This window comes from Hyla sarda, chromosome 7 (genome assembly GCF_029499605.1).
Source record: "Hyla sarda isolate aHylSar1 chromosome 7, aHylSar1.hap1, whole genome shotgun sequence".
Classification (NCBI taxonomy): domain Eukaryota; kingdom Metazoa; phylum Chordata; class Amphibia; order Anura; family Hylidae; genus Hyla; species Hyla sarda.
Genome location: NC_079195.1, coordinates 127,620,020 through 127,633,912, shown reverse-complemented (window position 1 = coordinate 127,633,912; position 13,893 = coordinate 127,620,020). Strand labels below are relative to the sequence as shown.

The following is a 13,893-nucleotide window of genomic DNA, read 5'->3' as shown; positions in this document are numbered from 1 at the left end:
GGCGCTTTGCTCCTGCCTGAATCTCAGGCACGGAGCAGTCATTCGTCGATCGGACACCGAGGAGGCAGGTAAGGGCCCTCCCGGTGTCCTGTAAGCAGTTCGGGATGCCGCGATTTCACTGCGGCGGTCCCGAACAGCCCGACTGACTAGCCGGGATAGTTTCACTTTCACTTTAGAAGCAGCGGTCAGCTTTGACCGCCGCTTCTAAAGGGTTAATACCCCACATTGCCGCGATTGGCGATGTGTGTGGTATGAGCTGCGTGTCCCGGCCGTTGATGAGCATCGGGACCTACGCGATGTGATGCGGGGTCGCAGCGCAACTCCGCTTCATATCGCGGGAGCCGGCGCAGGACATAAATATATGTCCTGCGTTGTTAAGGGGTTAAAGGGTACTCCAGTGGAAAACTTTATTTATTTATTTTTTAAATGAACTGGTGATAGAAAGTTAAACAGATTTGTAAATTACTTCTATTAAAAAATCTTTATCCTTCCAGTACTTATTAGCAGATGTATGCTACATAGTAAATTCTTTGCTTTTTGAATTTCTTTCTTGTCTTGTCCACAGTGCTCTCTGCTGACACCTCTGCCCATGTCAGGAACTGTCCAGAATAGCATAGGTTTGCTATGAGGATTTTCTCCTGCTCTGGACAGTTCCTGATATGGTGTCAGCAGAGAGCACTGTCGACAAGATAAAAAAAGAAATTCAAAAAGAAAATAATTTCCACTGTAGCATACAGCTGCTAAAAAGTACTGGAAGGATAAAGATTTATTAATAGAAGTAATTTACAAATCTTTCTGGCACCAGTTGATTTAAAAAAAATAATGTTTTGCACTGGAGTACCCCTTTAAGCTACACCTTCCCAGACTCCAGCCAATGTTCTCCATCACTTTAGTCATGAAATGCCTATTGTAAAAAATAAAAAAAAAATGTTCTTTCTTTGTTGTTTCTACAACACAGAAATGATAGAACTGAGGTGAAGTGTATTACAATGGCAGACATACCTCTACAGTGGATTCTTCAAATTCCCACCAAATGGAGACAGCATGTTACTTAGATCTTAGCTTTCAAGGATTACCAAATACTGACCATAGAATCCTGTAAAGATGATATAATACAGTACATACTGTATATCCACAGCGAGTTGGAAACAGAACCACCTTGGACCAACTTAAATACACTTACTTATCAACCAGTTATCCATAGGATTTTATCCAAAATCTTAGCATTTCTGTATGTTGTTTATGAAGTTCAATAAACTGTTTGGGTGTACTATAAATCCCAGGATCAGGCTGGCCAATGTTCCCTGCTGTTGGTTTGCACTTCAGTAAATGAGCTTTTCATTTTTTAGCAAGAAGGAGAGAATTTATTATGCAGGTAGTCAGCCTCTCATAAGTCCACATGAACTCCCGATCATATCGCATGAATACTTCAGCCACTCAGCCAATGCAATTAATTTAATCTGACAAAGGCTTAGGGAATAGAAACATCTGACCTTCATAAACTGGTTCAGTCGACAATAAAATGTGTAACTGGGCATTAAAATCACAGCCTGACCTCGGGGAAGAAAATAGAGTTGTTGCTGAAACAAGCATCTGCAAGGAAATTATTGGCTTTCTTTTGTGTTTCTTCTGCTGAGACAAATTAACATTGGATTATTGAAATCAAACAGGTGGGTGGAGATAAAGCAGAGGACGTGGGATGTTTGATAGAGTCTAAAAACCTCCCCCAAGTGCTCTTTGAAGAGCATAATCACTTCAGTCTAAAAACCTAACTTGAAAAGGTCACTGGCTTTTCTGAGTCTGTATGTTGCTTTTTTAAAGTAGCTGTCAAATCACCTTTTTCAGAATTTCGTACCAAAGATTTTTTTTTTTTTTTAGCACGGGGAGAAAAAAAGTCAAATAAAATTGAGAAGTTGGGGGGGGGGGGGGTGAACAAAGGCTATGTAGGAGAATGAGGAGGTGTAGGAAGCGAGGCCTTTTTGATATTTTTTTCTGTGCACTGTTCTATTGTATTTAATAAAGAAATGAATTGCATTTTGACAATTCTTCATTAAAGTACAAAAAGCAATCTATCAAGCATGCTGCTAAGTCAGAACTAATAGCAAGTGCAATGTTATCTTTGCAGGAAAGTCAAGATCTAGCAGTATATGGCCAGCTATCCATTCCTCCATTATAAAGGTTTGCCACACATTGTTTAAAGGCTACGATGATCACACTGGTTCGTTGTTAGCCATGATGATGTGTTAATGGGTCATATCTGTACCCTGTATTTTCTAGTGGTTTTCTTACCGCTGTATCTTCATTGTAAAGAACAGGATATTATAGAATCTCTTTTACATAATGCAGCTACAAACCACTTGTATTAAGGGCTTACTGTATGTATAGAGAATGTGCAGCATATTCATGTCTCTTGTGATGTTATTTGTAGTATGTATCCCCTCTTATAGGGCAACGTTTTCTTGGGCTACCTCAGGCCTATAGGTCTTGTACACCATTCTCTGCTCTCTATTATATCTACACCTATACCTGTCTTGGATAGTCAGCATGGCATGTGCTCTTATCATGCATAATATTGTACATGATAAGCATTTAAACAGTGAACAGTCATTGAATTCTGTGGTATTCTGTTAGCTGCCATTGCTGGTATATTTGTAACACAGTGATTTCTTCTAAATCAATGCTTGCCTATGGACCATATGCACCTCAGCTGGAGCATATCCCATGTCCTGTGATTTCCCCTTTTTACCTGTATACTGTACAATTGTACATCTCACAACTCCATGGGCTCACTCCTCCACCTCACTTCCTACTGCCCTGCACACACCAGTTTACAAACACACAAACAGTAGCACAAGCTTGACAAACATGATCTGACTGCTATGGTCATAAGAAAATGGATCCCAGGGCCAGCATTTTCAAGTCATTGGCCCTTATTTACTATTGTAAACCCGACCTGTTTTGTCAGGTTGTATGCCAGATTCTGGCGCATTGCACCAGAAATTCCGTCTGCATCAGAATCTGCGCCAGAATTTGCACCAGAATTGACAAAAACCTGACCAACTCTTCATTTTACTGAGAAAACCCCAAAAAGGGGCAAGGTCATCAGGGAAAGGGTGCATGGCCACCGAAAAGGGTGGTGTGTCCCTGACATTTTCTAAAAATCCCAACATATTTACTAAGGTTTCCACAATAAATGTGGATAACTTTAGTTGACTTTAACGGAAGTTGTGTAACAACTGTGAGCAGTGCTACACTATTTATGAAACTCCACTTCAGTGAATGGGATTTATGCTATTTGAGTAGTACAGCTGTTTCAGCTATTTTTGGCTTATTTTTGGCTTCCCAACCACCTCCTCCACAATCAGACCTAAGGGGGCTGGGAAGTCCTCTATCTCAAAATAGGTGCAGGCTCCACAGATGAATATGCCATAAAGAAATGCCCCTTAAATTTGTAAAATCCCTTATGCTTTTAATTTTTATTGAATATTACCAAATGTTTTTGAAATCCCTACACAATCTGCTACATTTATTTTGATACATTACTCATATTGTAGGTTTCGCTGAATCTTAATGAACAGGAAACCAGCCAAGTTCACCTATTTTTACCTAGAAAAGGCGGTGTTGGCTTTTCCTATTACCGATCCTTAATCACTGCTGTTTAGCATCTGTAATTTATTTGCTTAGAAAAGCTGTGACACATTTCCTCTTTAATAGATTATCACTGGCTGTCTCTTTGTCAGCTGGAGATTGTAGTTTGTCACACATTAATAAAATCGAGAAAGTGTTTGGCTAGACGAGCCGCTAATGGAGGCGGAATCATTTAGACATATCATAGCATTGTCTTGTTTCAGAGATAAATTGAGAATCTTGGTTTGTTGCCATTTTGGGTCTGGAAGGAGTGGAAATTGGCTTGCTTCTCTATGTTGGCCAGGATTGGTTTACTAGGAGATAAGAAATATTCTCATGGTACATGTTATGTATTAGGTGATATTCTTGCTTATTCCCTGCATCAGTATTATAATTATTTTTAATTAAACATCCTAATCCATGTTGATGGCTTTGCCTTTCTGTATATGTATATTGTTTTTTTAGTTGACACAATGTAGCAGGTCTTGTGATGTTGTGAGTCCAGTGATATCTGATTGCCAAGAAAAATTTTTTTTTTGTATTAAAGATTTACTACAATATCTTTTCTTATCTCATAAACATGGAGCTTTTGTATCAGAACACTACTAGTTTCTCTAAATTACTACCTACACATGAAAAAATGATGCCTTTTGACTATTGTTATAGACAATTGTATTGGATTCTAAATAACTGGAACAAGATTTTGTGTTCTGATGGTAGCACTTATGTCCTGATTCACGGCCTGACTGTCTCTCTGAATATATTCTATGATATTCAGCCTGCGTGCCCCCCTTGAATCTATGCCCTTATGTGCACTCTGGTTGCCCCTTTTGAAAATATGCCCTAATTTGCTGATTTTGAAGAGACTCCCCAAACATTGCAGCTTGTAAGTGCTTTATAGAAGCATAATAGCTGCACCTATGTTATGGTATATCATGGCTAGCATAATATTGACAATATGTTTAGTATATAGCCGTTATGGCTGATTTTGTTTGAGAATTATGGTTTCTGTTGTTTTAGCATTAAGTCTTATTGGCTCCTAAAACCACTATGACTGGTACTGGGAGTTTCATATACTCAACATTCCTCTAATCTTATATTAATGTTCTGTCTCCCGGAACAACAACCAAAAAATAAATAAAAAATAGCAAATCAAATACATTGTACTACTAAATAATGAGAAAGAGGTGTGTGGGACTCACCCAGCATGTTGATGCTGCGGCCTTAATAAAGGGAGGATAATGAGGGTCAATTACTAAACATAGCTCATATGTCAATGTAGACCAAGAATATGTGCTGTTATGCCATCTGCAAGTGGTTCACATGGTGAATCTGGTGGTGCTCAATTTATTATCTGCGACTTTGGAAAAGTTGCCCAAATTTGCGCAAATCTGACTCCACCTTTGACCCCCTTTAGTAACTGTTCAAAGTTTATTTTAAAGTAACAAAGAGTATGTGCCACATTTGATTTAAATTGAAACTCTATCATTGCATACATCTGCAACTTTAGGTTTCATTTACAACCTTCATTGAATACCATTCATTGAATAATCCGTATGTCTTAGACTTTAAAGAAGCATTCAGGTTTTTTTTTCTTTTGCTTATATAGTGCAGCATTTATTTTTACTACAGAATAATGTGGAGGTTTTGTGTGTGCATTTTGGTTACTTCATTTTGCTAATGTGGCTACGATGGGATGTCTCCATTTAAGTTTACAAATGCACAATGATGTGGGTTCTGTAATGCAGTCTACATTTCCCATGAATCCTCTGGATGAGGATCAGGTGGTCGATTACTCCAGCTGGTCATCTCATCAGACTACTAGTGCTGGTGATCACCAAGATGAACTAATTAGACTCAAATGGTTTGGTGTCAGTTGACACTATACAGTCTTTTTTTCCATGAAGGCAAAAGTAATTTTGACCTATAATCATAATTGAGGGTTTTTATAAAGATATGACGTCTTTAGGTTCATACATTGAATTTGTACTGCATTAAACATTTTTACCATATTTTGCACAATTAAGATTAAGAATCCTAATTGTGGGGAAAATCACAGCAGAAAAAAAAACAGAAAAAGAAAAACCCAGCAAGAAACAGTGTGTAAACATGGCCTTAGGTGTACAACTACTATATATACTGATCTCATAGAGCAGATGAAACTGTGAGGGATCTGGGAGCTAGTAGGAGGGATCTGTTAGGTGATGATGACATCCTGTAGTCCATAGGAAGTCAGTTTGGCATTCTGTTGTAACCATTAGGTACTGGAAGACTTGGAGAGTAAGTCTTGTGATCACATGACCAAATTAGAGTAATAAAACACATGGATGTACAAACATAGAAAAAAACCACACCTGCACTCACCGCAAGGGTACCGCAATTCCGGCCTCACTCAAACGGTGCCTATAATCCAAGATCGGGCATATCAGAAGTGGAGCGCTCAGAGAAGGCGACTGCCGGCGGTTTCACGCAATCACTATGCGCTTCATCCGGCCTCATTCACGTCATCGCGCTGTGCAACCTAAAATAGTGCACCTGCTGGGATCATGTGATCAGGATGACGTATGCCACAAACCAACAGGTAAGGAAATAATGAAAAAAATTAACCTAAACCTATTACCATATTTACTATTTGAACACTACTTTTAATGAAATACCTTACAATTATAAAAATGGAGATAGATCCAATCTATCATTGAGCCCCATAGGGCCCTGAGCATCCAAAGTGAGAATCCAATGAGCCTCAGCTCTCAGTAAAGCCCATCTCCTATCAACATTGCCCTGCCTACAATTGATGCGCATAAGGCCACCGAACTTCAAATTTTCGCAGTCTCCCTTGTGTACTTCTTGCATGTGCTTAACAAAACGAGGGGATCCTCCTCCTTTCCTCACAGAATAAAGATGTTCGCGGAACCGCACTCTCAATTGGCGTTCCGTCTTACCAATGTAAAACATTCTACATTCACATATCATGAAGTACACAACAAAGGAGCTGCGACAGGTAATTAATTCTTTAACAAAGAAATCAATACCTCCTAATGTACCTCCAGTAGAATTAGCATTATACTTGCAGAAGGTACATGAGCCACATTTCTTGTTACCATATGGGAAATTTTTTGTAAGCCAATTTTCTTGTTTTTTCTCTTGCACACTAAATTCATTTTTCTTTTTCTTGATTAAATCATGGATAGTCCGATTCTTTTTAAAGGTCACTATAGGTTTATTTTCAGAACATTCTGTAATATCAGGGTCTGAGGACAGGAGATACCAGTTCTTATATAACGTAGATCTTATTATTTCATTCATAGGGCCATTTTTGAAGGAAAACACATAACGTTTATTCTCCTTCTGAGGAGCATCCTTCTGCTGTCTGTTCCTATACAATAATTTCCTCCTATCCAGGGGGTAAGCTCTCTCATACCCTTTTCGGATCACTTTATCAGGGTAACCCCTCCTTGACAACCTCGAGGCTAATTCACTTGCTTGTTTTTCAAAGTCCTGAAGGTCACTATTATTTCTTCTAAGCCTCAGGAATTGACTATATGGAATCCCGTCTTTCACTTGCGATGGGTGCGAACTATCATAGTGTAAGATCGCATTCTTCGCCACCTCTTTTCTAAAGCCTTGTGTGACCAATACCCCATCTCTGACTAGTAGCTTTAAATCCAAAAATTCCAGGCTGTCACCTCCAAAGACACTTGTGAACATCATATTCATCGTGTTAACTGAGTTAAGATGTTGAACAAAATCCTCAAACTTTTCTCTGGTGTCATCCCACACAATTAGGACATCATCCATATATCTCCAATAGGCTTTAATGTGTTTAACATAAGGGTTACTAGCATTATAGATATACATTTTCTCAAAAATCGACAGAAATAAATTTGCGTAAGAACATGAGGTAGGACTCCCCATGGCCGTTCCTTTACACTGCCTATAAAACTGATCATCATATTGGAAGGTGTTATTCTCCAAGATAAATTCCAGGGCCTCGCAAATAAATTTCACAAAATCTTCTGATTTATCTGTATATAGCAATACATCATGGATGGCCCGTATACCCACACTATGAGGTATCCGGGTATACAGCGCCTCTACATCAATAGAAGCCAAAGAGAGACCATCAGTCCAATGGAATTCGTCCACAAATTTCAGGACATCACTCGTGTCTTTCAAATACGAGGGTATCTCACTCAAAAGTGGTCTAAGTACCCAATCCACAAATTTCGAAAGGTACTCAGTCACCGAACCCACCCCCGCGACAATAGGTCGCCCAGGGGGGTGGGTGCGGGACTTATGAACCTTGGGGAGCAAGTACCAGCTAGAGATAACTGGGTTGACTGGTACTAAGCGTTCCGCTAATTTCTGATCTAAAACTCCCTTCTCTACATAACCTCTCAAAAATGAACGTAGTTTCTCCTTGATCCTATTGGTAGGATTACAAGATAATTTCTCATAAGTACCATGTCCATTCAGCTGACGCATCGCCTCCAGATCGTATTGTGCTGAGGTCCATATCACCACACTCCCTCCTTTATCAGCCTTAGACACACATAATTCTTGGTGTTCAGATAACCAATGTAAACCCTTCTGCTCATCCTTTGTCAAATTGCATTGTGCTTTGGGATATATGAGTGCTTTAATGTCCTTTTTAACAGCCTTGAAAAATAGATCAATAGGTCCTCCTGGGGTTAAAGGTGGGTTAAACAATGAAGGATTCCCTCCGCAAAACCTACTATTCTCATTAGTGGCCTCCGGGATATTACTATCAAAGTCACCTACATCTGCAGCTAATTCTGCTAACATTTTAGTGCATTTTAATTCCTCGGTACTAAAGCCAAAAAAAGGGGAAAAACCTAATGGTCCTATACTGCATGGTAAATCACTTTCATATTTCTGCTGACCTATTTTATTAGGTTTCTGTGCAAAAAATGTATCCAAATTAATTTTTCTTACTGCTTTATAAAGATCGATTTCAAAACCTGGATAGTTGAACTCCTCCATGACACCAAAATTTAGACCCTTAGAAAGGACCTGTAATACTTCCTCTGGAATAATAGCGTCAGTAAGATTTTCAACTATATTCTCAAATGGGACTAATCCCTCCAAGATACACCCTTGCGTTTTTGATAAAACCTGCCTCTGGGTTTTTCTCTTTCTACCTCCTCTCCTAATCTTCTTTCTAAAGGGAGACCCTGTGGATTTCTTACTCCAGAACCCTGTTCACCTGTGGCTTCATCAGACGCACTTGTCTCAGACTCCGTCGTCCAATAATCCTGGCTTCGTCGTTTACGATAAAATTTTTTCTTGTTATTATAATTATAATATCTCCCTGATTTTCTTCCTTTATTCTGACTGTTCCATGAAAAAACATTATTCGTGTCATAGTCACGTTTATCGCGAACAAATTTATCCCTCTTGATTTCTTTAATTTCTATTTGCAAGAGATTCATCTTTTTCTCCAAATTTTTAAAAAATAAATTTCCTTGGTTATCTGACATCCTAGTTTTAATTTCCAGTTTAGCTTTATTCAGTTCCTCAGTGATTTTAATATGCTCCCGCTTGTGCTGTTCCAAGACAATCCCCACTAGATTAAGAGCATGCTGCATATGTGCTTTTTTCCATGCATCTACAAACATTTCACTGTCCTGGAACTGAGAAGGAACTTTAAAGCTTCTCAACCCTCTTGGGGCTCGGCCTGCTTCCACATAGGCTTGCAAAGAATTGATAGACCAAAAATGACGTGCTTCTTTATCCGCAAGTGAATACACCCGGTGCTCCAGTGTTTTAGTGCTTAAAATTTGCAGCTCGTCTTGTAAATTACAAGACGAAAAAAACGCTCCCGCATCTTGTCTGCCCGCATCAGGTACTAAGTCCCCATCCTGTACTGCAACCTCCATGTCCATATAATGCCCCTTCCACTGGCGTGCTCAACTCAGAAATACAAAGAAAAGAAAACCAACGTAGAAGAAGAACAAGTGGCACTGCCAGAAACCACAGGGTCTAAAAACAAAGGATACACTTTGGAGGTATACAACAGATAGGATCTTGCACATGGGGTCCCATCGGAGGTGCTAGGTGAAACAGAACGATATCAGTAAAAGAACAAACATAGAAAAAAACCACACCTGCACTCACCGCAAGGGTACCGCAATTCCGGCCTCACTCAAACGGTGCCTATAATCCAAGATCGGGCATATCAGAAGTGGAGCGCTCAGAGAAGGCGACTGCCGGCGGTTTCACGCAATCACTATGCGCTTCATCCGGCCTCATTCACGTCATCGCGCTGTGCAACCTAAAATAGTGCACCTGCTGGGATCATGTGATCAGGGTGACGTATGCCACAAACCAACAGGTAAGGAAATAATGAAAAAAATTAACCTAAACCTATTACCATATTTACTATTTGAACACTACTTTTAATGAAATACCTTACATTTATAAAAATGGAGATAGATCCAATCTATCATTGAGCCCCATAGGGCCCTGAGCATCCAAAGTGAGAATCCAATGAGCCTCAGCTCTCAGTAAAGCCCGTCTCCTATCAACATTGCCCTGCCTACAATTGAGGCGCCCTATTGTCGCGGGGGTGGGTTCGGTGACTGAGTACCTTTCGAAATTTGTGGATTGGGTACTTAGACCACTTTTGAGTGAGATACCCTCGTATTTGTAAGACACGAGTGATGTCCTGAAATTTGTGGACGAATTCCATTGGACTGATGGTCTCTCTTTGGCTTCTATTGATGTAGAGGCGCTGTATACCCGGATACCTCATAGTGTGGGTATACGGGCCATCCATGATGTATTGCTATATACAGATAAATCAGAAGATTTTGTGAAATTTATTTGCGAGGCCCTGGAATTTATCTTGGAGAATAACACCTTCCAATATGATGATCAGTTTTATAGGCAGTGTAAAGGAACGGCCATGGGGAGTCCTACCTCATGTTCTTACGCAAATTTATTTCTGTCGATTTTTGAGAAAATGTATATCTATAATGCTAGTAACCCTTATGTTAAACACATTAAAGCCTATTGGAGATATATGGATGATGTCCTAATTGTGTGGGATGACACCAGAGAAAAGTTTGAGGATTTTGTTCAACATCTTAACTCAGTTAACACGATGAATATGATGTTCACAAGTGTCTTTGGAGGTGACAGCCTGGAATTTTTGGATTTAAAGCTACTAGTCAGAGATGGGGTATTGGTCACACAAGGCTTTAGAAAAGAGGTGGCGAAGAATGCGATCTTACACTATGATAGTTCGCACCCATCGCAAGTGAAAGACGGGATTCCATATAGTCAATTCCTGAGGCTTAGAAGAAATAATAGTGACCTTCAGGACTTTGAAAAACAAGCAAGTGAATTAGCCTCGAGGTTGTCAAGGAGGGGTTACCCTGATAAAGTGATCCGAAAAGGGTATGAGAGAGCTTACCCCCTGGATAGGAGGAAATTATTGTATAGGAACAGACAGCAGAAGGATGCTCCTCAGAAGGAGAATAAACGTTATGTGTTTTCCTTCAAAAATGGCCCTATGAATGAAATAATAAGATCTACGTTATATAAGAACTGGTATCTCCTGTCCTCAGACCCTGATATTACAGAATGTTCTGAAAATAAACCTATAGTGACCTTTAAAAAGAATCGGACTATCCATGATTTAATCAAGAAAAAGAAAAATGAATTTAGTGTGCAAGAGAAAAAACAAGAAAATTGGCTTACAAAAAATTTCCCATATGGTAACAAGAAATGTGGCTCATGTACCTTCTGCAAGTATAATGCTAATTCTACTGGAGGTACATTAGGAGGTATTGATTTCCTTGTTAAAGAATTAATTACCTGTCGCAGCTCCTTTGTTGTGTACTTCATGATATGTGAATGTAGAATGTTTTACATTGGTAAGACGGAACGCCAATTGAGAGTGCGGTTCCGCAAACATCTTTATTCTGTGAGGAAAGGAGGAGGATCCCCTCGTTTTGTTAAGCACATGCAAGAAGTACACAAGGGAGACTGCGAAAATTTGAAGTTCGGTGGCCTTATGCGCATCAATTGTAGGCAGGGCAATGTTGATAGGAGACGGGCTTTACTGAGAGCTGAGGCTCATTGGATTCTCACTTTGGATGCTCAGGGCCCTATGGGGCTCAATGATAGATTGGATCTATCTCCATTTTTATAATTGTAAGGTATTTCATTAAAAGTAGTGTTCAAATAGTAAATATGGTAATAGGTTTAGGTTAATTTTTTTCATTATTTCCTTACCTGTTGGTTTGTGGCATACGTCATCCTGATCACATGATCCCAGCAGGTGCACTATTTTAGGTTGCACAGCGCGATGACGTGAATGAGGCCGGATGAAGCGCATAGTGATTGCGTGAAACCGCCGGCAGTCGCCTTCTCTGAGCGCTCCACTTCTGATATGCCCGATCTTGGATTATAGGCACCGTTTGAGTGAGGCCGGAATTGCGGTACCCTTGCGGTGAGTGCAGGTGTGGTTTTTTTCTATGTTTGTTCTTTTACTGATATCGTTCTGTTTCACCTAGCACCTCCGATGGGACCCCATGTGCAAGATCCTATCTGTTGTATACCTCCAAAGTGTATCCTTTGTTTTTAGACCCTGTGGTTTCTGGCAGTGCCACTTGTTCTTCAAACACATGGATGTAGCTACGCTGGAAAAAACAAATGGCGGACTAGTGATGTTAATGTGCATGATATAGACATTTTACCAAAATGTTTAAAAATGGCTGTAAAAACTGCACCATTTTGACTACGATTTCGCAAAATAGCTGTAAAAATTACAGAACTGTTTGTAACGATACTGCTAGTTAAATGCCCCAGGCAATGTAATGTTGCAATTTTACTACAATTCTATATCATTCTTAGTAAATTCTGGACTAGTGTTGCTCACGAATATTGGCAATTCAAATTTTAATCGCGAATATCGCATATTTGCGAATTTGCGAATATAGCACTATATATTTGCATATGTGAATATTCACATGTACAAATATTCACATATTCCTTCTTTTTCACTTGTGGGCCAATTAGAATGATGCAAATACACTTGTCAAAGGTTATCAACAACATCCCTAGCAACCAATAGTAAAGTTGCCCACCCCCTCACGGTTTTCTTCCTGGAACACGTGAATATTCACATATGCGAATATAATGGAACCGCAAAATTGGCAAATATAGGACGAATATTCGTCTATATATTCGCGAAATATCGCAAATTCAAATCTGGGCAATGCCGCTCATCACTATTCTGGACAGCTGAAAATTGCACAGAATACTTGTGCCATGTTCCACCAACACACAGCAGATACTAAATCGTCCCCTGTATCTACAACGCTCTAGATTAGTGTCATGTACCTCTTTCTCACTATTTATGGATATGTAAAGCCTTGTTGTACTCATGGTTGTGTGCATATATTTGATACTTACAATTCTACAAATAAGTTTATTCCTTTGATCTACATGATTAAGATTTATTTTTCCTTTTTGCAGGATGAGAATGACAACCCTCCCACATTTAGTCGCCCATCTTATGTTATTACAGTAATGGAAAACATTATGGCAGGTAAAAGATTATATAATCCAGCCTGAAAAGCTATGGATACATTTGCATTCATTAGTTTAATTGCTTTGTATGTACTTTATTAGATAGAACTTATTTACAATTAGTGTTAAACACTTTTGATGGTTTGTCTTCTGTAATGTGTATGTGCTATATTTCAGTTGTGGACAAACGTTTGTTCAAGTTTGTGCAAAAAATGTTATAGTGTTGTTTCAATACTTCACTCTGGCATGCTGGATTATCAGTTTCTGCGCCAAAGCCTTGACTGATGACAATCCATTCTTGTCTAATCTGTGTTTGGAGTTTATCACAATTCTGTATTTTTGTTTGTCTACTCTAATTTTGAGGCTTGACCACAGGTTCTCAATGGGGTTGGGCTCTGGGGAGTTTCCTGGCCATGGACCCAAAATGTTTTGTTCCACGAACCTTAAAGGGATACTCCGCTGCTCAACATTTGGAACAAACTGTTCCGAATGCTGGAGCCAGCACCGGGAGCTCATGATGTCATATCCCCACCCCCTCATGACATCACGCTTCACCCCCTCAATGCAAGCCTATGGGAGGGGGTGTGGCTTTCATTGAGGGGGTGGGGCATGCCATCATGAGGGGGCAGGGCTATGATGTCACAAGCTCCTGGCTCCATCTCCAGTGTTTGGGGCAGTTTTTTCAAAACGCTGAGCAGCGGAATA

At 39.7% G+C, this 13,893-nt stretch overlaps 1 protein-coding gene across 1 annotated transcript in view; it reads left to right on the top strand.

Annotated features, from left to right (window-relative positions):
* Nucleotides 1–13,893, top strand: part of CDH23 (cadherin related 23) — a 1,135,250-nt gene that overhangs the window by 680,715 nt on the left and 440,642 nt on the right. Inside the window, exon 18 of the mRNA XM_056530710.1 lies at nt 13,135–13,207. Within this exon, the coding sequence (XP_056386685.1) occupies nt 13,135–13,207 (73 nt within the window). The remainder of the gene's footprint in view (nt 1–13,134; nt 13,208–13,893) is intronic.